Source organism: Crinia signifera, chromosome 11 (genome assembly GCF_055691185.1).
Source record: "Crinia signifera chromosome 11, ASM5569118v1, whole genome shotgun sequence".
In the NCBI taxonomy this organism is placed as follows: domain Eukaryota; kingdom Metazoa; phylum Chordata; class Amphibia; order Anura; family Myobatrachidae; genus Crinia; species Crinia signifera.
Genome location: NC_139227.1, coordinates 118,373,224 through 118,400,932, shown reverse-complemented (window position 1 = coordinate 118,400,932; position 27,709 = coordinate 118,373,224). Strand labels below are relative to the sequence as shown.

General features: G+C 45.4%; 1 protein-coding gene across 8 annotated transcripts in view; it reads right to left on the bottom strand.

The window, feature by feature from the left end:
• Positions 1–27,709, bottom strand: part of PHF21A (PHD finger protein 21A) — a 137,007-nt gene that overhangs the window by 87,218 nt on the left and 22,080 nt on the right. For all 8 annotated transcript variants that reach the window (XM_083164508.1, XM_083164509.1, XM_083164506.1 and 5 more), the window contains exons 2-4: positions 14,545–14,668; positions 3,967–3,999; positions 2,113–2,178 (exon numbers count right to left, since the gene is read on the bottom strand). In XM_083164508.1, coding sequence (XP_083020634.1) covers positions 2,113–2,178; positions 3,967–3,999; positions 14,545–14,598 — 153 coding nt within the window. In that variant the 5' untranslated portion in view covers positions 14,599–14,668. The remainder of the gene's footprint in view (positions 1–2,112; positions 2,179–3,966; positions 4,000–14,544; positions 14,669–27,709) is intronic.

Genomic DNA, 27,709 nt, shown 5'->3' with positions numbered 1-27,709 from the left:
TTGCACTTGCTGAAGACAATAGTAAAGGCAGAAAGACCAATCTACAATCACAGAACACAGCAGCAGCATTAATGGCCTGGCAAAGCAATAAAGGACACCTGACATTTGGTGATGTCCATGGGTTCCAGACATTGCCTGCAAAGGATCATTGACAAGAGTATTACCATGACCATTGGACGGCAGTTTGTCCAATTACATTTAAGTCCCGGAATTCACACATTGGGCCTAATTCAGAGCATCAAGCAAGAACTAAACCACGCTGCAGTTACCACATTACCCGCACACGGTAGATCTGCATGTGGGGCAGATGTAACTTGTGTGGGTAAAGTGCTGCCGGATCTTGCTGTATTGGGCCATGGTAGGAAATCCACCATGTGGGCACTTCCGGTGATGCGTTACAGTTTTTACCATGGCGTCTAACTTATTATGGGTCTCGGGGACCCCGTGGGCTGTGAGTACAATAAGGGAACTTGATATTGGAAGTACCAGTCCTTATGTGATGTGTTGTCTTTATGACTTTCATATATTGTGTTGCATTGTGCCCTTTCCTGTCAAGGGGATGGGTGCTACCTGGAAGTGATTGCCAGGTGGTATAACAGCCCCCTCTGGTGGAGGGGTAGGTCATGCACTAAGTAAGGGAAGCTGAATATGGGGTCTTGTAAAAGGTCCGGGAAGAGACAGAAACACCGACCTAACCCACTGTTAGCACATTCTGCTTTATTACGGCTGGTACTGTATGTGAACATTTCCAAGTGCTTCCTGCATTTATTTGAATTCTATATGGGCCCATTAAAAATTTCCAGTGTCAATTTGAACAGGCCCCTAGAGACTACAGCCCTTATTCTGATTCACTGCACATGGTTCTGTCCATTTGAGAAGGAATTTGCCTTTGCGAGTTATCCAGAATAAGGGCCTATATCCCACTTGGTACCAATAAAAGAACAGGAGACCCAATGCACACTAGGCAAGGAACACTGGAGGTTTCTCTCAGGCTGGGGCACATGTATTAAGCCTGGTAAAGTGATAACGTGGTGATAAAGCAGAAGGTATTAATGCACCAGCCAATTAGCTGTGTTTGAAAAATGCCAGGAGTTGATTGGCTTGGGCGTTACCACCTTCCACTTTACCATCGCTTTATCACCACTTTGTCAATTTACTTCTTAATACATCTGCCCCATTATTCCAGTGGCCTTTACCATGAACTTTTTCTGTTCATGTTTAACAGATGCATCCATTCCATTTGAAAAGATCTTAGTCACCTTTATCCCACTGCAAACCCCCTTCTGTATTCACTGCAATAGATATGGAAAAGCAAACTAAAAAAAAAAAGTGAATACAGAAGAGGGGGGAAAAAAGGGTCAACAATAAAATCAGCAGGCGAGTAAATAAAGTATCGCTTCTTATTACAGCAGAGGAACGATCCAAGGGAACGGTCATCAGAGCCGCCGGGACTTCATTACTTACATCACACAAGGCACATTGGTCTTCTGTGGCTGCAGGACAAAACTGCCAGGGTAAATAATGCACCAGTATACGTTGGTATGTGACAGATCCCCAGCGCCCCTCCATAAACTGTTGGGGGGCACAGGGTGAACTTCTGGGGGAATATAAAGCAACTGTAGCAAAATGGAGATCTACATCTTTAAATGTAGATAACACAGTCAGGGCATAGAGATGATGCGACTGGGGTCTAGTTAGAGGATTATTATGTACTGTACTCTCCCTGATGACATCAGCAAGACTTAGTGCTGCTCACACATTCCAAAAATCATCGTTACACCTGTGAATAGGAAAATGAAACAAAAACATTTCTGCAAACCTTTTAACATTATAACTTAAGAGTCTATAAACCATACAACCAAAAGGTCCCGTTTGTGCATCTGTGCTGCATGTTTGCTGCTTTGCAGTCATCATTGTGGTGAGATCACAGCACACTCCTAACACTGTGGACGCTGGTCATTTGTGTACATTCACAACAGGACATGGAATCATTTTGCACATTCGCTGACCGTGAAACAGGAGGCATTTAGTGGTCCTAATACTAACTCCCCCTAAACAGCAAACCCCACACTGCTCTCCATCAGCAGGATCTGTAGATCACATGACCTGTACCTGCTTCTCGCTCATAGAGGTGATTTTGGCCTGGAGTTCATGGAGCTGTTTCTTCAAGTCTGCATTCTAAAGGAGAGAACAGAACGGCACACGTGAGGCTTCGGGCAATGCTTACACAGGTCTAGGAGAACTTCACAGAACAAGATTCATGTCACAGCCAGTCCTAGTCTAGAGCAGGGATGGGGAACCTTCCGCCCTCCAGCTGTTGTTTAACTGCACATCCCAGCATGCCCTGCTACAGATTTAGCATGACCAAATGGCAAAACTGTAGAAGGGCATTCTGGGATGTGTAGTTCAACAACAGCTGGAGCGCCAAAGGTTCCCCATTCCTGTTCTAGAGGGTGAGAATGGATATATTTCTAGGAAGAGGCAGAGTACAAAATAAACAATGTGATAAGACGCACTTATTGCCATTTATACAGTCATATTCGTTTATTCATTTCTTCTAAACTTGCAATTGGGGATCGGCCCAGCGGCTTTATGCAGGATTTTACTGCACAGCTTAAGCAGGTGCAGGATCTAATAACACCCGTTACCCAGTGTCTGGGCAGACACCCCAATGCAATAGCTGGCTAATATGTACAGTTTGAAGCCTATCCATCCTACTGCCCTGATCCCATTGTATGCACTAACACGCTGCTGCTGGAGGATCTTGAACTTATGCCATATATAAGACATAGGAGGAATTCAATTAGCAGTGGTAATTTACCACACATGAAAAAAGGATGGTACACACAGCCTCTAATTCCTGGGAGTACGCAACTACAACCCTTTTTCACCCAAAAGCACGCCTTTGTTGCACACAGATGCATGAACTCACTTTACGAGACTACGCAAAATGTATTTAGTATGTGCACCAGCATATCTGTGTGCGTCCGAGCCAGTATATAACGTGTAACTTGCGGGTGCTGCATCTTAGTACTTCATATACAGATTCAGACTTAGGAGGGTATTCAATCACCCGCAGTCATCTCCCGATGGGTGAGATGGCTGTGGGGCCCTATTCAATGCTGTCTTTCCCGACAGCATTGAATAGGGTATCTCGGCAGAACGCGCCCAACTTTACAAGCAGTCAGGTTCTTTCTGCCGAGAAGGATGGGAAGTGACGAGCTCCCGGATGCAGCTCGTGGTCACGACCTCTTCTCCTCCCGCGGCAGGCGGGACATTGAATCCCGCCTGCTTGTTCTTGGTCGAGCAGACCGAGAATGGGACAGGGTCACAGCTGTCGGGCTAGCTCGACAGCCGTGACCCCAGATATAATACCCCCCTTAGTCACAAACAGATATACAAGTATCAGACATAAAATTAAATATAATATCACTGTGATACCAAACAAGACATGCTGTGGGCAAGAAGTTCAATAATGGAGGCCACCGTTCAGTGATATCCTGCAACTTATAAAATGTAGGAGGTACACAGCAAAATCATAATAACTACAATAGAGGGAAACATTTTTTTTTTTTATTTCATCAAACTCTCTAGGATACTCGTATTAGGCTATTTGTGTTCGACTTCCGAGACTACCTTGGGGATTCAGTTTCTTCTCCACAACCTCAAGCGGTCTCCCCTGAGATTCCACTCCCAAATCCGGTACTTAAACCCCCCCCCCCCTACCCACCTTCTGCATACTCCCCCAAGTTGGGCTTTTCGCTCAGTATATTTGGATACTGCAGAAATGTTTGTATCTCTCTTTTTAGGTTATGTTTTTTTTTTTAACATACATGTTGATTGCTAGATATTCCTGCAACATTTGCTGTTATCTTACAGATGAACCTTGTTAAGCAATTTTTTGATCTCTTAATAAACGTTTGGATTTAAAAACAAAAAAACGCTGATAAGTTTGAAAAATGTTACCTGTGGGTCTTGCTTCATTTGAGCAACCAGTTTCTAGTGGGGGAAAAGAAAAGAAATAAGGTCACTTTTACGATCACATAATAGACAAATGTCATTCTAGCAATAATGTAGCATTAACGGAGCAATACAGGGTTGGCAGCTGTAATGCCGTGTGTCCGTGGCTGCCTGTGTTCCTACGACTGCACCTGTATAAGGGAGCCACTGGCACCAACCCAGCCTAGACTGTTAGCCACCCACCACCTGCCCATCAAAGTGGCATAGATCTGCGTGCGATTTGGATCTGTATCTTCTGGCAGGAACAAAGGAGATTGATTCACATCATCACTGTATCACTCAACTCTATCAAATGTTGAGAAGGTTAATTCACAGCGCTTCAATTTACCACATTTTGTTATGTTACAGGCTTATTCCAAAAATAAATAAATTCATTTTCTCCCTAAAAATGCTATTCACATTACCCCATAATCACAACGTGAAAAAAGTTTTTGGGAGATTTAATCAGCCACTAGTGGGCGACAACTGGCGCTATTTAAATATAGTTCCATTCTGGCATTTCTAGCTGCCGGTATTTACGCTCACACCACCGGCGGTGGCATGCCGAAACTCACAAAAAAAGTCACCTGTTTAAGCACGGAAATTGGACATTTGGGGGGGGGGGGGGGGGGGGAACAAAAATAAAATCTGTTGCATATCGTCCCGGGATCTCCCATCGCTTTAGATGGGAGAGCGGGCGCGATATCCCAATTGATTACGGCCCAGCGTGTGTTTGGCCAGTGTGATTAATAAAGATTAAAGTTGCGTTGAACAGGTAAAATAACATTGAATAAAGAAACAAATAGAAAATTATGAAAGAAAGTAAAAAATGAACAAACAAGAAAAAAAAACGAGCGCTAAACTACGCCCTGCTGCTGTTTGTCCTTCAAAAAATAGTCCAACTTTAAATAATAGAAAATCCTAAACTTGGTTGGCCCACTGACAATGCAAGTATGAAATAAATATGAAGAGACCACAGCAGCCACACTAGGCGGGATCAAGGTGCAATCAGCCAATCAGAAGCAACTTGTTATTGGCAGCATCCGTGCCTATAGTGCATAAGGACTCAAGCAACCACGCTCTTCTGTGTTCTAGTGATGGCTGACCTTCCCTTTGCCATCGATGGTTGCCATTGATGGCAATAGTGCAACTGTCCATCGAGTGTTATACTATGCAATAGATGACCATCAATGTTTTTACCTCTTGATGGTCATCCATTTTCTTTGACAGATTGGCCTGTGGGCCAATCAAAACATGGGGGCGGGGTTTCATGCGTGCCAGGGGTGGAGCCATGCTCCGTATCCCAGCCCCTTGGGGAAAATAGAAAAACAAAACTATTAGTTTATGCTCATCATCGATGGAGGGAAACCATCTGGTTCTCCCCCATCGATGGGAAAACTATCATTGATGGTCAATGGCCATCCCTACCCTGTTAGGCCTTTCTAAGTGTTAGCAAGCGCAACATGTTGCTAAATCTAATAAAACCCATCAGGCATATGCCACTTTCGCCCTTTTACCTTTATGTAAGTGACACTAACAAGATATGGTTTGCAAGTAAACAGGCCACACAAATTACATGATACCACAGAACTGAAAGCTGCAATATATGGATATAATAAATGCATCTATGCAACATGAATAATGGTTTGGCCAGCGCTGCGCAGTAAGGTGGCCAACACAAAGGCCTGGCACACACTGCATTACATGAGGAGGATGCTGCTGGAAACCCTCAGTCACTCTGGACGGGACACAGTGAGAGTTCCAGGAAGCTGTAGTCAGAGCGCTGCGTGCAATGACTCCCACAGTCACAAGCAGCAATGACACCGACCACCACAAACAATGTGCAGCTTCCCTGAATGTGACTAAGCTCAGATTAACCTAGTTGTATAATATTTTATTTTGCATCTTAAGAAGGTTCGACCATTGGTTTATTTGTTTTGGCTTCACCCCCCTTCTTAGATTAAATGTTAGCCAGTTATGATTAACTGTGTTACGTGAACACAATGCAATACTGCTCTTGACCAAGGCAAGGGGGGGCAGAAAAGGATTTCTTAAAATAGTTTGTGCAGAACGTGTAATTTAAAATGTTTTCATTTTTTATACACAAAACGCACGGTTTATTTTTTCAATGCACAAGCCGTACAAACCAAAAGGGTCAGCCCCACTGGCCTTGCACTGGATTCTGAAATCTAAGTCCAGTATTTCAACCGGATGGCATCTGTTGTGCTTGTGCTGTATTTACTAAGATGGAGTGCAGTACCTACGTCTAGCCTTCAGAGGTCACTGCTGCAATTGCAAGTATAAGCGCCTATATTTCCTCTCTTCCACGTTAGAACCACAAATACAGTATGTTCTAACTTATCCAAACACTGGACTGAGTGGCTGTTTAGTCTCTGAGATAAGGAGTTTGCACAAAGCCACAGAGATCAGTGAAACGTCTACTGCAAATGACTACACCGATTCCTTCTTTCCCCTCGCTGCGTTTACATGAACTTAACCCCTTCACGACATTTGACGTATATATACGTCATGGCCGGGATGTACTTCCCGACACATGACGTATATATACGTCATGACTTTAAACTGTCACTGCGTCTCGAGACGCAGTGACAGAGGGACGATGTCTGCTGTCCCTGACAGCAGACATGTCCCTGCATGCCCAGGGGGGGCTGCGATGTCGCCCCCCCCGTCGGCGATCGCTGTGATTGGCTGTTCAGTGTGAACAGCCATTCACAGCGTTTTCCTGTGTTACCAGCGAATCGGACGCTTGGTAACACAGGTGTCAATCACCGCCGGGCGTCAGGGGGCATGAGGGGGTCATCGGTGACGATGACACCTCACCCCACCCTCACCCCACCTGCCCCCAAGGCTGTGATTGGTCCGTGGGACCCACGGACCAATCACAGCCAAGGCGCGACATTTAAACTACCGGTGACTGCGCTGCAGACGCCATTCCGGTCTGGAGTAGCGTGCAGAGCGGTCACCGTGCCTATCTGCCGTTATACTGACCTGATCCTTGCTCATACTTACCTGATCCTTGCAAATACCTTACCTGATTACCTGATCACTGCTTGTAGCGTGCTGGACGCTTCCTGGATCTGACTTCTTGGGACTTCCTGCTGCTGCTGCAGTGTGATAGAGAGATAGAGAGATAGAGAGAGAGAGATAGAGAGAGATAGAGAGATAGTGACAGAGAGAGCTATATTTTGTGTCTGCTACCCCCCCTTTTTGGGGGTGCAGGGGTTTTTTATATATAAATAACTGTCGCTGCTGCTGCAGTGTCATAGTGATAGATAGTGAGAGATAGTGATAGATAGTAATAGATAGTGAGAGATAGAGAGATTTGTGTCTGCTACCCCCCCTTTTTTGGGGGTGCAGGTTTTTTTTTTATATATATAACTGTCAGTGCTGCTGCTGCAGTGTCATAGTGATAGATAGTGATAGATAGTGAGAGATAGAGAGATAGAGAGAGATAGTGACAGAGAGTGATAGAGAGTGTATATTTTGTGTCTGCTACCCCCCCTTTTTGGGGGTGCAGGTTTTTTTTTATACATATAACTGTCAGTGCTGCTGCTGCAGTGTGATAGATAGTGATAGATAGTGATAGATAGTGAGAGATAGAGAGAGATAGTGACAGAGAGTGATAGAGAGTGTATATTTTGTGTCTGCTACCCCTGCCTTTTGTGCTGATCACTATATCTGAGGTGATCAGCAACTTTTTGGGGGTGCAGAGGTTTTTTTTTTTTATATATACCTGTCAGTTGCTGCCAGTTGCACCAAAGGTTGTGCACCTGCTGCCCCTCACTGGTAATCAGTGTCGCATCACTGATCACCTTTTTTTTTTTTTTTTGTGGGTGCTGTGTGGTCTTCTTTTTTTAATTTTTTTTTTACACACACTGTGATTTTGTGGGTGTCCTGTGGCCACTGTGCGCTGATCAGTGACGTACATCACTGATCAGCTTTTTTCGGCACAGGGTTGATCTATTTTTTTTTTTTTTATCAAATTCCTGTTGCCTTTGAGCGCTGTTCAGTGACAGACGTTACTGACCAACATCTGTGCTCAATTTTTGGCGCAGGACCTTTTTTTTTTTTTTTTAACCCCTTCAATTTTTTTTTTTTAACCCCTTCATTTTTTTTTTTTTTTGTATAAAGTATTTTTTTTGTTCTGCACTACATACACACAACACACTACATACCTCCCGGGTTGAAATAAAGTTTGTACCCCCCCCTACACTATACACGTGTTGAAACATTTCACTACCAGTAACACAAAAATAAAAATGTCATCCCAAATGTCATCCCAGTCATCCAGAAGAATGTATTCAGTGGAGGAGGCATATGCCATGCTTGCCTCTGATTCTGACACAGCCAGTGAGGCAAGCGGGGAATTTGAAGGATTCGTCTTAAGCTCCTCTTCCTCCTCTGGTGATGAGGGACCCCCTCAAAGACGCCCCCGTAGAGCAGCTGAGACCCCCCCCCCCAATAATTGATCTCGTATGGACCCCACCACCAGACAATTTTGAGCCCCAGGTTCCTGAGTTTTTGGCCATGCCAGGAATCCAATTTGATTCCACAGGTCTCAGAGAAATTGACTTTTTCAAATTATTTTTCTCTGATGATTTTATAAATTTAATGGTGGACCAAACTAATTTATATGCCCAGCAGTTTATTGCTCAAAACCCCACGTCATCATTTGCTAGGTGGACCCCTGTAGATGCAGTAGAGATGATGGCGTTTTGGGGTCTGGTGTTTCATATGGGCATAGTAAAAAAGCCACAAATTAGGCAATATTGGAGTACAGATGTTCTGTACAGCACCCCATTTTACCGTATGGCCATGACCCGGACTCGTTTTGAGGCAATCCATAAATTTATACATTACACCGATAATGCACAGTGCCCACCCAGAGATGATCCCACCTTTGACCGGCTATTCAAAGTCAGGCCGGTCATTGATTATTTCAGTGCCAAATTTGCAGAGCTATACATCCCTGAAAAATTTATTTGTATTGACGAGTCCCTTATACATTTTAAAGGAAGGGTTAAATTCCGCCAGTACCTTCCCAGTAAGAGGGCAAGGTATGGCATAAAAATGTATAAGCTGTGTGAAAGCACCACAGGGTACACCCACAGGTTTAGGGTATATGAAGGGAAGGATTCAAGAATTGAACCGCCAGAATGCCCCCCCTCCCTCGTAGGTGTTAGTGGCAAAATTGTCTGGGATTTAGTGCACCCCTTCCTGGATAAGGGTTATCACCTCTATGTGGATAACTTTTACACCAGCATCCCCCTGTTTAAGGCCCTTGGTTCAAGAGGTACAGCAGCTTGCGGTACTGTGCGCAAGAACCAAAGAGGCCTCCCCAAAACACACATTGCCCAAGTAATGAGAAGGGGTGAAAGCAGGGGAATATGCACCGAAAATATGTTGTTGGTCAAATATAAGGACAAGAGGGATGTCCTTATACTGACAACAATTCATGGAGACAGTACCACCTCCATCCCTGTACGAGGTACCAGTACCCACACCTCCAAACCAAATTGTATCCTAGATTACAATAAGTACATGGGCGGAGTGGATCTTTCAGATCAGGTACTGAAGCCGTACAGTGCCCTGCGGAAAACAAATATCTGGTACAAGAAGGTGGCCGTGTATATCATCCAGATGGCACTGTATAACGCTTACGTGCTATTCCGTTCTACCGGCCAGAGGGGGACATTTATGCACTTTCAAGAGGAAGTCATAAAGGGCCTAATATTTGGGAACCAGCAGGCAGAGGGCCCCAGTACTTCTAGTACTGGCCCCCGTATTGTACCAGGGCAGCATTTTCCCAACGAAATCCCCTCCACTGCAAGAAAGGGAAGGACACAAAAAAGGTGCAAAGTTTGCTATAAAAAGGGAATAAGAAAGGAAACTATTTTCCACTGTGAAACTTGCCCCGACAAACCCGGCCTATGTATAAAGGAGTGTTTCAAAATATACCACACATCGATGGATTACTAGGTTCATCATTTCACCGTGCATCGGGGGTCTTGCTAATGCCACATAGCACCCACCATTCATTCCACCAGAATCTGAGCTGCAAAATCCAAAAATCACTCCTTCCCTTCTGAGTCCTTCCATGCACCCAACTGGTATTTTTTGGTCACATGTGAGGCATTGCCGTACTCTGGAGAAATGGGGGCACAGATTTTGGGGTGCTTTGTCTCCTTCATTCCTTGTGAAAATGAAAAATTTTGAGCCAGAACTGCATTTTTGTGTAAAAAAAATGTAATTTTTCATTGTCACAGCCCAGTTGTACCAAAATTGGTGAAACCCCTGGGGGTTTGAAATGTACACTATACCCCTAGATGAATTCCCTGAGGGGTGTAGTTTGCAAAATGGGGTCACTTGTGGGGGGGTTCCACTGTATTGGTAATGCAACATAGCACCCACCATTCATTCCACCAAAATCTGTGCTGCCAAATCCAAAAATCACTCCTTCCCTTCTGAGTCCTGCCATGCACCCAACTGGTATTTTTTGGTCACATGTGAGGCATTGCCGTACTCGGGAGAAATTGGGGCACAGATTTTGGGGTGCTATGTCTCCTTCATTCCTTGTGAAAATGAAAAATTTTGAGCCAGAACTGCATTTTTGTGTAAAAAAATGTAATTTTTCATTGTCACAGCCCAGTTGTACCAAAATTGGTGAAACCCCTGGGGGTTTGAAATGTACACTATACCCCTAGATGAATTCCCTGAGGGGTGTAGTTTGCAAAATGGGGTCACTTGTGGGGGGGTTCCACTGTATTGGTAATGCAACATAGCACCCACCATTCATTCCACCAAAATCTGTGCTGCCAAATCCAAAAATCACTCCTTCCCTTCTGAGTCCTGCCATGCGCCCCACTGGTATTTTTTGGTCACATGTGAGGCATTGCCGTACTCGGGAGAAATTGGGGCACAGATTTTGGGGTGCTTTGTCTCCTTCATTCCTTGTGAAAATGAAAAATTTTGAGCCAGAACTGCATGTTTGTGTAAAAAAATGTAATTTTCCATTTTCACATCCCAGTTGTACCAAAATTGGTCAAACCCCTGGGGGTTTGAAATGTACACTATACCCCTAGATGAATTCCCTGAGGGGTGTACTTTGCAAAATGGGGTGACTTGTGGGGGGGTTCCACTGTATTGGTGCTTTGGGAGTCTTGCTAATGCAACATGGCACCCACCATTCATTCCACCAAAATCTGTGCTGCCAAATCCAAAAATCACTCCTTCCCTTCTGAGTCCTGCCATGCGCCCCACTGGTATTTTTTGGTCACATGTGAGGCATTGCCGTACTCGGGAGAAATTGGGGCACAGATTTTGGGGTGCTTTGTCTCCTTCATTCCTTGTGAAAATGAAAAATTTTGAGCCAGAACTGCATGTTTGTGTAAAAAAATGTAATTTTCCATTTTCACATCCCAGTTGTACCAAAATTGGTCAAACCCCTGGGGGTTTGAAATGTACACTATACCCCTAGATGAATTCCCTGAGGGGTGTACTTTGCAAAATGGGGTGACTTGTGGGGGGGTTCCACTGTATTGGTGCTTTGGGAGTCTTGCTAATGCAACATGGCACCCACCATTCATTCCACCAAAATCTGTGCTGCCAAATCCAAAAATCACTCCTTCCCTTCTGAGTCCTGCCATGCGCCCCACTGGTATTTTTTGGTCACATGTGAGGCATTGCCGTACTCGGGAGAAATTGGGGCACAGATTTTGGGGTGCTTTGTCTCCTTCATTCCTTGTGAAAATGAAAAATTTTGAGCCAGAACTGCATGTTTGTGTAAAAAAGGGTAATTTTCCATTTTCACATCCCAGTTGTACCAAAATTGGTGAAACCCCTGGGGGTTTGAAATGTACACTATACCCCTAGATGAATTCCCTGAGGGGTGTACTTTGCAAAATGGGGTGACTTGTGGGGGGGTTCCACTGTATTGGTGCTTTGGGAGTCTTGCTAATGCAACATGGCACCCACCATTCATTCCACCAAAATCTGTGCTGCCAAATCCAAAAATCACTCCTTCCCTTCTGAGTCCTGCCATGCGCCCCACTGGTATTTTTTGGTCACATGTGAGGCATTGCCGTACTCGGGAGAAATTGGGGCACAGATTTTGGGGTGCTTTGTCTCCTTCATTCCTTGTGAAAATGAAAAATTTTGAGCCAGAACTGCATGTTTGTGTAAAAAAATGTAATTTTCCATTTTCACATCCCAGTTGTACCAAAATTGGTCAAACCCCTGGGGGTTTGAAATGTACACTATACCCCTAGATGAATTCCCTGAGGGGTGTACTTTGCAAAATGGGGTGACTTGTGGGGGGGTTCCACTGTATTGGTGCTTTGGGAGTCTTGCTAATGCAACATGGCACCCACCATTCATTCCACCAAAATCTGTGCTGCCAAATCCAAAAATCACTCCTTCCCTTCTGAGTCCTGCCATGCGCCCCACTGGTATTTTTTGGTCACATGTGAGGCATTGCCGTACTCGGGAGAAATTGGGGCACAGATTTTGGGGTGCTTTGTCTCCTTCATTCCTTGTGAAAATGAAAAATTTTGAGCCAGAACTGCATGTTTGTGTAAAAAAATGTAATTTTCCATTTTCACATCCCAGTTGTACCAAAATTGGTGAAACCCCTGGGGGTTTGAAATGTACACTATACCCCTAGATGAATTCCCTGAGGGGTGTACTTTGCAAAATGGGGTGACTTGTGGGGGGGTTCCACTGTATTGGTGCAACATAGCACCCACCATTCATTCCACCAAAATCTGTGCTGCAAAATCCAAAAATCACTCCTTCCCTTCTGAGTCCTGCCATGCACCCAACTGGTATTTTTTGGTCACATGTGAGGCATTTCCGTACTCGGGAGAAATTGGGGCACAGATTTTGGGGTGCTTTGTCTCCTTCATTCCTTGTGAAAATAAAAAATTTTGAGCCATAACTGCATGTTTGTGTAAAAAAATGTAATTTTCCATTTTCACATCCCAGTTGTATCAAAATTGGTGAAACCCCTGGGGGTTTGAAATGTACACTATACCCCTAGATGAATTCCCTGAGGGGTGTACTTTGCAAAATGGGGTGACTTGTGGGGGGGTTCCACTGTATTGGTGCTTTGGGAGTCTTGCTAATGCAACATGGCACCCACCATTCATTCCACCAAAATCTGTGCTGCCAAATCCAAAAATCACTCCTTCCCTTCTGAGTCCTGCTATGCGCCCCACTGGTATTTTTTGGTCACATGTGAGGCATTGCCGTACTCGGGAGAAATTGGGGCACAGATTTTGGGGTGCTTTGTCTCCTTCATTCCTTGTGAAAATGAAAAATTTTGAGCCAGAACTGCATGTTTGTGTAAAAAAATGTAATTTTCCATTTTCACATCCCAGTTGTACCAAAATTGGTGAAACCCCTGGGGGTTTGAAATGTACACTATACCCCTAGATGAATTCCCTGAGGGGTGTAGATTGCAAAATGGGGTGACTTGTGGGGAAGGTTCCTAACTTTTAGCACTTATGGTGCCTAGAAACCTACATGGTGCCTAAAAAATAATCTCATAAAAAGGAGGCTCCAAAATCAAGTAGGTGCTCCTTCTATTATGAAGCCTGTGGTTTGGTCACCGTGCACACTAGGGCCACATATAGGATATTTATGAAAACAAAAGAATTGGGGGAATCAATTTTTAGTCACATTTCTCTAGTAAAATGTACTGTGTTCCTTAGAAAAATGTATTAAAATTGAAACTCTGCAAAAAAAAAGAAATTTTGAAATTTCACCTACACTTTGTTTTAATTCCTGTGAAACACCTAAAGGGTTAACAAACTTCCAAAATGCTGTTTTGAATACTGTGAGGGGTGCAGTTTTTGAAATGGCATCATTTATGGGGGTGTCTCACATACAAGTCCCTCAAAGTCACATCAGAACTGAACTGGTCCCTAAAAAAATCAGTGTTTGAAATTTTCTTGAAAATTTGAGAATTTGCTATTCATATTGTAAGCCTCCTAGTGTCCCAAAAAATTAAAAGGAAGTTGAAATAATGATGTCAACATAAAGTAGACATATGGTCTATGTTAGTTATTCACTATTTTGAGTGGTAAGATTATTTGTCTCACAAGCAGAAAATTTAACATTTTGCAAATCGCTAAATTTTCCATTTTTTCACGATATTTTGGTATTTTTCACAAAAAAACACAGACTGTATCGACCAAAATTTACCACTAACTTGAAGTACAATGTGTCACGAGAAAACAATCTCAAAATCACTGGGATAAGTAAAAGCAAAAAAAAGTTATCCCCACTTAAGTGAGACATGTCAGATTTGAAAAAAAGGGCTCTGTCATGAAGGCACAAACTGGCTCTGTCATGAAGGGGTTAAAATCTCCCGTTTGTGAAATGAAAAAATAGAATTGGTGAACAGTCTCCTTTCACACAGGGATGATTGTGTTGATTTTGAAAATAAGGCAGAAAATAAAAATATGTAATGAAACCGTTTGGTCCAGTCTTTCTATAGTGACCATTGTCCATGAGAGTTCTAACCTGGTGAATTTGAATTTCCACTTTTAGGGCCTCCTGTAGAGTCTGAAGCTCCATCCTCCTTGCTCCAGTTTCTTCTCTCGCCTCCCCAAATCCTGCAGCTGGTTCACACACCTCGTTCTTCAGCCTGCAGGACACAAAAGGTTTACGTCGTCATTTTATGCATCTCAGTGGTGGACAATAGGCTGAATGGCCTAAACGGTGTCACCTGCGGCTCTACCGAAATCTGTTCCCACCGCTAGTCCCCTCTCAAAGTTTTGCCATCAAGGACCACAGCAAATGCCCAAACCTGGCACACACATGAACTGCTAGAGAGACACAGGGAACGAAAAGGTCATGGCAATTCCTGATTCGTACACATACTTGCTAAGCCGCTCTTAGTGACCGTGACATTCTGCTGAATGACGACAAAATCCCCCCAAAATTACTGCTGAACGTTTAAAAATACATAAAGTTTTCCATACATTGAGAGCTCTAAAATTGCCATCAGAACATCAGCAAAGGAACTTCGAAAGAATCAGGATGCGAATGCCATTATACAGACAGAATACACCCGAACATTAGTATACCGGGTCATGTTAGCGTCAGGATGGAGAAGGTGGAAGGGGGGGGTAAGAATCAGGGCAGTACGGACGGTGTAATGGTTAGCATCACTGCCACACAGCACTGAGGTCATGGGTTCTATCCCCACCATGTGTTATATATACGGGGCAGTACGGATGATGTAATGGTTACATTACTGCCTCACAGCACTGAGGTCATGGGTTCTATCCCCACCATGTGTTATATATACAGGGCAGTACGGATGGTGTAATGGTTAGCATTACTGCCTCACAGCACTGAGGTCATGGGTTCTATCCCCACCATGTGTTATATATACGGGGCAGTACGGACGGTGTAATGGTTATAGCATAACTGCCGCACAGCAATGAGGTCATGGGTTCTGTTCCCACCATGGGCCTAACTGTGCGGAGTTTATAATAAATATATATATATATATATCCTGCTGGAGTGCAGCGCTTACTAAAGAATATATATATATATATATATATATGGATTCAGTATTGAATCCCGGCGTTCAGAATCCCGACAGCCGAAATGCCGACAAGGGGGGGACGTGGATCGCCCCCCCTTGCGGGCTCGCTGCGCTCGCCACGCAGCGGGCCTGGTGCCTCGCTACGCTCGGCACGCTATTTTATTCTCCCTCCAGGGGTGTCGTGGACACCCCAGGAGGGAGAAAGTGTCGGCATTTCGGCGGTCGGGATTCCGGCGTCGGGATTCTGAACGCCGGGATCCCGACCGCCGGGATCTTAACTGCATCCCATATATATATATATATATATATATATATATATATATATATATATATATATATATATATATATATATATACATATACATACATACATACACACATACATACATATACACACACACACACACCAATACATACATATAAAATCTTTAGTAAGCGCTGCACTCCAGCAGGATATATATATGAATATAAAAAAAAACTAGAATGCTGTGTGTGCACGTGTACATGTGGTAGGGAATATAGATTGTAAGCTCCACTGGGGCAGGGACTGATGTGAATGTTCAACTATACTCTGTACAGCGCTGCGGAATATGTGTGCGCTATATAAATAACTGGTAATAAATAAATTAAGCACTAGTTGGTGGACTTAGGGTTAGGCTGCAGGGAGGGGACACTTCGGGTTAGGCTGCAGGGAGGGGACACTTCGGGTTAGGGTTAGGCTGCAGGGAGGGGACACTTAGGGTTAGGCTGCAGGGAGGGGACACTTAGGGTTAGGCTGCAGGGTATGGTTGTTAGGTTTAGGCACTAGAAGGGAGGATTAGGATCATGATGTGGTGGGGGGGGGGTGGTGTTCAGGTAAGAGGGTAGTTGGAAAGGATTAATATATGGAGCCCCTATTGGGATTTATATAGAGTTCCTTGTGCTGTATTTGACCGCTGGCACTTTGAATGCCGGGATAGGTATGTATCAAATAGGAACATCTACTGTGCTGCGAGGAGAAACTAACATTCTGTTAATCAGCAGTTTCGTGCCAAGGTGTCTGACATACATCGGCCAACTGCAACGTGCTGCAACGGCGTTTCTAGCCGGTAGTCTGCCGATATAGGAAACCTGGGTATGGATCATTGGATAGACAGCAACTAGGGTGACAAGCATTAGGTCGACACGACTGAAGGGCGACATGGGTCAATAGGTCGACAATCATTTAATGAGGAAGGTCGACATGGGGTTTTTCAAATTTATTGTCCTGCATGTCAACACAGTCGACATGGACAAAGAAACGTAGCACCCCGTCCCTTCGCCATGCTTCGGCACACTATTTTATTCTCCCACCGCGCCCTAGTGGGTGGTAGGGCATGAAATACCGCCTGTCGGCTCAAAAAAAAAAAATAAAATGTGAAAAGCCCCATGTTGACCTTTTGACTGTTGTCCTCCCCATGTCGACATAATGATTGTCAATCTAGTGGTGCCGACCTAATGCTTGTTGGCCTAGTGACCGTATCCCGGAAACACTACTCCTACAATGGCAACTTACCGTCCTCCGTATATTCCTAACACACGTAAATATAGACGTCCGTATAACGGCTTTGTATAAAAAGCATTTTATACTTTACATTTAGCAGACGTTTAAAAGGCGTTAAATGCCCTCGGTCTCCAACAGACAGAAATCAGTCAGGAGAGACAAAGTTTAACTCATCAGTTAATCCCACAGCGAGGACCGGAGCTACTGACACCCGGCCGCCAACATAAAAAGAGAAACATGTATAAACAAACTCAAAATAAGGGTTCCAGAAGTAACTCGGAGTCATTTGTCGGGTCTGTATTCTGTGCGTGTTTAACAGATGAAGCCATGTACACGTATGTTATACTAATGAGTGTTTTTACCGGTCACGTCGAAGCAGCAAATCGGAAAAAGAGCAAATTCAATTATTCAATTTGTCAGAGTATACAAACAGCCACCCTGTACGGAGCAGTTTGCCTTAAGCTTCTACTTCCACCGATACCTTTTTCATTTAATGCTTGCGATTCAGACTCTAAATGCATCTCTCACATGCTGGAAAGCCGGAAGCAACAGAAGACAGTTGTATTTCACTCAGCTGAGCTCAAAGTCGGATCACTAGAATTGAAGGTGCAATCTCACAAAAGGGCACCAGACACCCAGCCCCAAAAAAGCAATGAAAAGCAGTCAAGGGAATATTGATTTAAAATAATACAAGTGCGGATCAATTTAGCTTTGGAGCGATTTCTCAAACGGTTTGCTGTAAAAGATCAGGGCTGCCCCAACAAGCAACCTTCAAAGGTTTATTTGCAGCCGTGACTGTCTTTCGCTTTACAACGATGCAGTGCAACCTAAAGGTGGAAATACTTTATGACGGCCACTAGGGGTGTAGCCATAGCAACATTTTAAAAGGGACCCTGTCAAAAGCTTCTACAGCAGGGATGGGGAACCTTTGACCCTCCAGCTGTTGTTGAACTACATATGCCAGCATGCCCTGCTACAGTTTTGCTATTTGAAAATGCTAAAACTATTGCAGGGCATGCTGGGATGCATAATTCAACAACAGCTGGAGGGCCAAATGTTTTCCATCCCCTCTCTGTAGCAGTTTTTAATTTTATGCCCCATAGTAGTTAGCCGTACAATATCCCTTAATATGAACGTGCGATCAGCACACATTATGCACACCCAATTTACAATAAAACACACAGGGTAATTAAATTGTTTGGGGGGGGGGGGATGTTCTAACATCCGCACCCCAGCTCCGCCCCCTATCGCTGCCCATCGCATTCATAATTATCGCATATGCACTAACATATGCAATAATTATGGCTGCCCTATGCGGTGAGTCAGCGGGTCCCATTGCTGCTTCTGCGGGGGGGGGGGGGGGGGGGGGGCTGGCTCTCCTCCTCCCTGCACCCGGAAGAGGATCAGTGCAGGGAGGAGGTCACAGGTCCGGGCAGCACAGCTCTGTGCTGCCCGGACACAGGTAAGGGGGGGGGGGAGCGGGGAGGCGGGGGTCCGTGCGGGGCGGCCGTGGGTCAGTGCGGAGTGTTGTGTTAGAAGCCCATAGGCTTCTATGGGGCATCACCAGAATTTTCTGGCGATGCCCACCGCCGCGGTAACCCGGCGGGGGATGCTTACCGCATTTTTAGCTTAGAGAATCTGCCCCTTTGACCTGACCCCAGCTGGGTGTCTAATTTTCAAGATTGGCTTACTGACTTTTAAAGCTCTACATGAAGAGGGCACAAGGTACCTGCAGCAGCTTCTGATCCATTATTATCCCACTCGATTACTGCGATCGGTTGATGAAGGACTACTAACAGTACCCAGAATTCATCTGGGGGGGGGGGGGGGGTCGAGCTTTCAGCTCTATGGCTCCAACTCTATGGAACTCACTTCCCTGCTCAGTTCGAGAAGCTTCCACTCTGGAAACATTCAAGACTTTCCTGTTCACCCAAGAATTTCACTAATGTCCCTTTTTAAGTTGTTAAGTTTGTTTTGTATTTTGAGCTGTAAAAGGCCAATGCAAGCACTTTGAGCTATTAGGAGAAAAATGCTATATAAACAACATTATTATTATTATTATACTTATGGGTAAACAATGGAGCAATTCAATTGCACCCATTAGTACCGACAGGCCCAAAAGCCCCGGATTTGGATTCAAACAGCAGTGGTTACGGTCACAGAACCACAGACTTTGTACACAGTCCTCCCCCTTTAGGAGGCTGCAAGCAGATAAGGTGTCTCCCGTGGCTAATGGGCGCCCAAATGGAGTAACAATTGGTGCACAAAACCAATGAATCACCACCAGTGTCCCCCATTCATATTGTGCCACATTACAGTTACATTACAGTGCCCCAGCTCATAATATGTTATATTTTAATTTCCTCCCGCTAATTTTATACCAAATTACAGTGAGCAGGTCTAGGTGTATAGCCAGATATAGTGTAGGCCCTGAGGCCTTCTTCTCCCCGAGGCCTTCGTAGCGCTGCGTACGTCTAGACTTCCTTGACGCTGCGGACAGAGAGGAACACTATTTGATGGTGAGTGATTCCGAATTATTTTCCCCTAATGTGCACAGCTGTGATCTCATTCGCAGGGTGCACTGGGGAGGGATTTCACTTGGGCTGGGCGGCCCTTTTCCTGCTCGCTGGGCTCCGAAAACTCGCTACCCGGTGAGCCGGTCTGAATTGGGCTCTTTGTTTCCCTCCAATACTCGGTGGTCTCAAATCTCATCGCACCAGACCTTCAACAACCCACTTCCTTTGTTTCCATGACCACCCCTCCCCGTACGTCCTACCAAACAGGACTTTCTTTTCCCCTGTATCTGGAGAGGAAGTCATGGGCCTAAACCATTACTGCCCCACCACCTCTCCACCTGACTGTATCCACTGCTGCTTCCTCCTTCTGCCTGTTCCCATCATACCCATCTCCACAATCTCTCCCTCATCATGCACGGCCCCTTTTGCATTCACTGATGCCCCTGTGTCCCCTATTCTTAACATTCCTACGACTCTACCAACCTCTTTCTTTCCTTCCTTCTGCCTCCAAACTCCTAGAGCAGATGGTCTACAGCTGCCTTACTACATCTTTCTCCTTGACCCACTTCAATCTGGCTTCCATCCTCTCCACTCCACTGAAACTGCCCTCACGAAAGCCTGAAAGGATCTCCTTGCTTCCAAATACAAGGGTGACTACTCCCTGCCTTTTCTCCTTAACCTCTCTGTAGCTTCTGACATTGTGGACCACCATCTTCTCCTATAAACCCTTCACCACTCCCTTGTTCTTCGTGATGCGGTCCTTCTACCTCTTGTCCATCTTCTCCAATGACTGCACCCCACCCACTAACAGTAGGTCCCCCCAAAAAGGTTCTAATCTTGGAACTCTCCTGTTCTCGCTTTATATATCCTGAGCACATTAGCTCTTTAGGCTTTGATCATAATCTCTATTCTGATGATGCTAAAATCAAAACTTTCCTCTCCTGACCTCTGACCCTCTCTTCTCACTCATCTCCAACTATCTCTCGGTTATCTCTTCTTGGATGTCCAAGTGCTTGCTTTAATGGAGCCGTCAAAAATGGAGCGGATCATCTCCCTCCTGGATAACCTCTCTTCCTTCAATATCATTATCTATAACCTTGGAGTTAACCAACTACTCGTCCCTCTCAGACATTGAGTACCTCTCACAAGTCCTGTTTCTATGTCACATATTTCCAGTATCAAATCCTCGCTCACCATGGATGCTACGAAGGCCCTCAAAAAACCTGACTGTCGACCCAACGCTGGCATCTAACTTCTGTTACGGCTGATCTAGACGTGGTCGATTATCTTTCGGTATGACTAAGGGTCGATCTAGACATCTTCAATCTGCAATACCAGTGGTTCTCAACCGTGGTCCTCAAGTACCCGCAACAGTGCACGTTTTCCAGGTCTCCATACAGTGACATAATCAGCTCCAACTGTGGATCTTTTAAAATGCATCAGTGAATAATGCGTGCACCTGTGCACCTGCCAGGTGACCTGGAAAAGGTGCACTGTTGGGGGGTACTGGAGGACCGAGGAGGAGAACCAATGCGCTCTACCCAGAGGCGTAGGGAGGGCGGAGCCACCGGAGCTCATGCTCCGGGCGGCGATTGGTTGACTGGCGCCGCCGGCCCGCCCCCCCTCCGCAAATGATCCCATCCCTGCAAGTGAAGTGTGATGTCTGCACTCTGCACAAGTAACTAACGGGCCGGGCAGCGTGCGCAGCGCCGGCGGCTGCCCTGTCCGGCGCCTGCCTCCTGCCCTGCTCGCCCGGTCCCTGCCGCCAAGCGTCACAGGCGGTGAGGCCGGGCGGCGGGCTGACACTGAGTCGGACCTAGCCTAGGCTACGTCCTCCTCCTGTTTCTGAATTGCTGCTGCTGCTGCTGCTGCTGCTCGGTCCGGCTTCCGGGCAGCGCAGGCAGCGTAGCAGCACTGACCGTGACAGAACCTCTTCCAAGCTTTCCTGATGACCATCCCCTACATCGGAGAAGCTTTCCCTCATTTGAAAGATTTTTGCCTCATCTGAGTTCTTAGGACAGTTGGCTGAATGAGCTGAGCTGTGTCTGGCTGTTGGGCTGCACTTGCCGGCTTTGGTGAATTTCCTCCAGACGGTGACTACAATGACAGCAATGACTACAATGACGGTGACAGCAGAGTCCATTACAGGTTGTTATATAGCGCAGCAGATTCCGTTACAGCACCTTATATAGCGCAGCAGATTCCGTTACAGCACCTTATATAGCGCAGCAGAATCCGTTACAGCGTCTTATATAGCGCAGCAGATTCCGTTACAGTGTCATATATAGCGCAGCAGATTCCGTTACAGTGTCTTATATAGCGCAGCAGATTCCGTTACAGCGTCTTATATAGCGCAGCAGATTCCGTTACAGCGTCTTATATAGCGCCGCAGATTCCGTTACAGCGTCTTATATAGCGCCGCAGATTCCGTTACAGTGTTTTATATAGCGCAGCAGATTCCGTTACAGTGTCTTATATAGCGCCGCAGATTCCGTTAGTGTCTTATATAGCGCAGCAGATTCTGTTACAGCGTCTTATATAGCGCAGCAGATTCCATTACAGCGTCTTATATAGCGCAGCAGATTCCGTTACAGTGTCTTATATAGCGCAGAAGATTCCGTTACAGTGTCTTATATAGCGCAGCAGATTCCGTTACAGCGTCTTATATAGTGCAGCAGATTCCGTTACAGTGTCTTATATAGCGCAGCAGATTCCGTTACAGTGTCTTATATAGCGCAGCAGATTCTGTTACAGCGTCTTATATAGCGCAGCAGATTCCATTACAGCGTCTTATATAGCGCAGCAGATTCCGTTACAGTGTCTTATATAGCGCAGCAGATTCCGTTACAGTGTCTTATATAGTGTCTTATATAGCGCAGCAGATTCCGTTACAGTGTCTTATATAGCGCAGCACATTCTGTTACAGTGTCTTATACAGCGCAGCAGATTACGTTACTGTGTTTTTTAAGTTTTTTATTTTCAAATGTGACATGCCAACACGTGTTAGCCACGCCCCCAATTCATTACTGGGGGGGGGGGGGGCGAAATATGCCATTGCTCCGGGCACCATGGCGCCTAGCTACACCGCTGGCTCTACCATAACCTCTCTACGCACTAAACACTTTTCAGTGGAAATGCAGATTACATGCTTATGATGGGACGGTCGGAATAAATGCATGCGAGTATTCTGCTAAGCAACTAGTGCACAAGGATATTTTTAAACCAGCCTCTCCACCACATAGCAAACACTGGGAGAACATATAAACTCCACACAGATAGATTGAGATGGAGCTCATGACCCCATTGCCGAGAGGCAGCCATATGACGCAAAGCACCTGCATAAATTACAGAATCTGCATCTTAAATTGCTTTAGTACTTCCATTGGACATGTTGAGATCAGTTTTCCTTTAAAAGCCAACTGCCTTAGGACTAGGAAGAACACAGTACTTCCCCTCATTGCCACAGGAAAGACGCCCTCTTTAGGTGGAAACAGTCTGGCAAGCAGGAAACCAGTGTGTTATAGGCAAGGCTGTTATAGGCAAGGCTGCTGTCCTACAACACTGCGCAGAATACAAATCTTTAAGAAATACAAGGTGTCTGCAAATATGCAATTATCAGATTTTTAGAGTATAATTAGTTTTTTTGAACAAAAACAATAATTAGCTCAGCCGCAACAGACCCAGCACAAAAAAAAAGTCATCTGCAAATATTTTACTGTTTTGCATATACAAGTCATTGAATACAAATGGCTACTTGGCATAGGTTGCGTGAATACTGTTCTGTACAGCGTATGGGTAACAGCCTGATCTAGAGATACATGCTGATAAGCTGTAGACGTGGCAGCATTGCGGTGGTAACATCTATGTGGTTGCACCCCCCCCCCCCCCTCCCTAAACATCAACTTGCACCGGCCTTATACCTGGCACAAGCGGTCTGTCGGCAATCACCTGGACCTCTGCCTAAGCACAACTCCCAGCAGCCTGTAATTCCACCTACACGCCCACAGGTGCATCCACTCCGCTGCAAGTGGAGATGGGGCCAAGGCGCATGTAACACGTGAGCCCAGCAGAATCTAAAAATACAAACCCAAGATGCATCCGCAAATCCAAATTGCACGCGACACTCGCCCAGGCCAGGCGCGCATACTAACCGATGATGACGCAGATCTCCATTTGGTTGTGGGGAAATAAAGCAATTGCTGCCCCTGTGTTTCAGTGCTACGGCAAGGAAGGAGTTAAGTCCTTCCCTGCATTTCACTGAACCAGAATGCTGATGGACAGATTTGCTGAAAGGCATTCATTTTGGATTCCCTAAGTTACAAGCAGATTTACTGCACGGTCATTAGTTGCGGGAGTGGAAAAGGCATCATTATTCCGTAGCTAGGAACAAGCAGTTTGTGTTCAAAATGGTCAAAACTGATGCTTGGATGAAGAGACGATGCAAAACACAACAAGCCAGACACTGGGCCCCGTACGCATTACTAGCCAGAGCTTATGCCATGTAGTACTCATAGAACCTAGTTTGATTAGACAAACTGTCACATTGTTTACCTCCATCAGATTTCATTACTGGGACAAACAAGTGGGAATTTCGCTTAGAAAATCGGCTCTTTCCTTAAAAACCTTCAGGTGGCCATTCCCTCCGCACACTCGTCAGGCTGGAAATGTACTGTACAGGGAGGATACTCAGCCTCTGGCACTGGATGTGTTAAGGTGCATACACACAGTGAGACTTTGGGGATGTACGATTCGGACTATGCAATTTCACTTGAACTAATCGATGTGTGTACCTAGCTATATTGGCCCGTGGCGGTGACCCAAAACTAAAGGCCCGTCCGTACACTGGACTATTTTCTAATCCATCTGACTAGAACACTTATGCCCTATACACATAGTCGCTGAGCGACCATATCTCCATGTATAAGGGGCGACTGTTGCCGGGAGCGCGCTCCAGCGACCCTGCAATGTGGCTTCCTGGAGGACAGCTGTGTCCCCCTGCGGCTTCCCCCATCTCTGGTTGCTGATGAAATGGAGACACTGAGCAATAGGATTGCTGAGCAATCCTATTGCTCAGTGTGTACGGAGCTTTAGAAAGTAAGCCCGGGTCACTCCGTGTGTACAGGGTATAGCAATGGCAATGCGTAATCACCCACAAGCATAGACCGTACATGCATTTTCTATTCTGTTAAGATCGCAACATTTTGCCTATTAGCATAGGCGAAACTCTGCTCCGCACGGATCACTCAGCAGACATCGCAGGTGCATCGCGGGTGTGCAGCGGAGCTATCCGTGCCTCAGCACCAGCTCCTCCACCATCCCGTGTGTAAGGGGGTTAACTCTCTCTGCAAGTTACATCTGCCCCACCTGCAGTGCAGCATGGTTTTGCCCATTAGAGAAAGATTTTGCGTTTTGCGATCCATGGTGGATCAGGCCGTAGGTTTTGTAAACTACAGAGCCATCTCCGGAGAGTATAAAGTGGGAACGTACCGTAAAGTGTGCTGGTAGCTCCATCATTAGCGCAGCACAAAGCCAAGGTAATGCTGAATGGGCTTAGGACATACGTCAGGCTGGGTATCACTTTACGGTGGCTCGTAATGGGTAATTCAATTGATTTGTGTGGACAGCTAATGGGCACCTTATGGAACAACGGTTGAAGAGTGAATTGCTTCATTGGTGCCCATTACATTTGAATTGAGTGTAGTGCACATTGCGCTAATAGTGTTCATTCTAGCACCCTGCAATTTTCAGAACCCTTGCAGTTCGCAGTTCCTCTCTGCTGCCTGGGGTGTCACTCTCTAGTTTTGGTACTTCTGGTCTGTATCGCAACACAGTGAGACAGACCAGGCAGAAACAGAGGAACTGTACGGATTTTGAAACTTATCCGGTTGACGGATCAATCGTGGCTAGATATGGAACACGTCTAGTTAAACGCCTGAAGATAGTCAAGAGCATCTAAAACGACAGTAACGAAGTTAGACGCAAGCGTTCGGTCGACGTGTCACAAGGTTTATTGTGATTGAGTCACAAGGTCGACATTTTTTTTTTTTGCTTTAGACCAACTTGGTTCATACTTTACCATCCAGATGGGCATAGAGTCAGATTATAATCGTATGCCAAGCGTAATGAGGCACCGTGCCCGTAGCATGGTGAACGAAGCGAGCCATGCTAGAGGACACTGTACACGTCCATGTTGACGTATATCAAGACAGGCACCAAAAATAATTTGAAAAACTCATGTCAATCTTGTGACTGACTATAACGCTCCTGTCGACCCAACACTTGCGTCTAACTATTGTTACTGTGGCTCTAGGCACCGTTGACAACCTTTAGGTACGTGATCGATCCGCTAAACCGTAACCATTTGAAAGGTGCAGTGTGCTAGAATGAGCTCTAGTTATAAGCCAATTAAAAACAGAAGAGCGATAATTAGTGTCGGCTACTTGGAAACAACGCAGTGCGAATAACCCGCAGTTGCATTAAACTACATAAATTGCAACATAAATGGAGAGAAGACTGCGTTTCGATCATAAACGTCAGACCACAACCCCATGGAAAAACACATAAGAGTCCCTACAACATTGCAAGTGTTGCAAATCGCAGGATCCTGCAAGACGCTTCAGTCGCTAGAAGAATGATGAGGTTTGTTGTATATGATCATTTATAATCCCATAGGGCTGCATTTAAGGATCAAGGGTTAAGTACAATGTGTTTGAGAATAATAACACGACAGATATGATCAAAATAAAAAATAATTTGATCGGAAGCAGAGATCTGAACGTGTCTGTGTAACATTAGCCAAAATAAATAAATAAGACGTCTTCTGATCACCTCACCAGACTGAGTGAGAAGAATATAATTCGGAGCATCAAACAGGCGCCTAACCGCTACTATAAAGTAAATTGTAATTCAAGCTGAGTGAAAATGAACAGCGGAAACAAATAGCTGCTTGGAACAGGTGTCATAAAATGAGCAAATCGGAGCCGCTGTAATTTTTTTGTGCTGCACATGAAATTGATGCGACATCTGTTGTGCGTTGTCTCATCACTTCCAACAAGATATTTTTTTATGACCTTAAAAAAAGTATGTATACTTTACTAGTTGTATTCAGCAAAAGCATTCGGGCAGAATTCAATAGTTAGAGCCGGCAGCTGTGTCTCCTGCGCATCGGACAGAGCTATTCAATTGCTGATCCTGTCAAGCGCAACCAGCTGCTGGTGCCAGCATGTCTCCTGCTGGAGGGGGGGGGGGGGGGGGGAGTTGAGCTGAAAGTACGAAAGATTAGCCGCTTGAGCGTTCAAACGGGAATTTTTGCATCGCATTGATTAGTTCAGTCAGGATTGCGTGGCTAAACCAGACACTAATTAACGCGATCAGCTGCATCAATCGAATATCGACCCACGATCGCCAGACTCTTAAGAGGAAAGATCGGGCGGCGAAAACAACTGAATGTTGTGGTGTACATTGAGACCACAATACAAATAAATTCCAATACTATCTTTCAGATAACTGTGAAATAAAAAATAGGAATTTGGTACTCACCGTTAATTCCCTTTCTCCGAATCCGTAGGGGACACTGAAGTCTACGCTGGGAAATAGAGTGGTGTAATGGAGGAGTCGGCACTTTAAGAACTTGAAATGTGGCTTGGCTCCTCCCCCTCTATTCCCCCCTCAGACCTCAGTCTTAGTTGACCGTGCCCGAGAGGAGAAAAGAGACCAGGGAATCCCCAATAGAGAGAGAGAGAGACAATAACAATAAACGAACAACCATACTATACCAGTAGGCTATCAACAACACACAAACGCATGCACAACCAAACACAACTGCATGCGCTAAAGATAACCCCCCCCCCCCCCTTTAGGCATGAACAGTGCCGGGAGGGCGTTCAGTGTCCCCTACGGATTCGGAGAAAGGGAATTAACGGTGAGTACCAAATTCCTATTTTCTCCTTCATCCTTGGGGACACTGAAGTCTACGCTGGGGACGTCCCAAAGCCATCCCCACGGGAGGGAAGGCACTGGGCATCCTGAAGCACCGCACGGCCGAAACTGGAGGCCGAGGCCGCAAAGGTGTCAAACCTATAAAACTTAACGAAA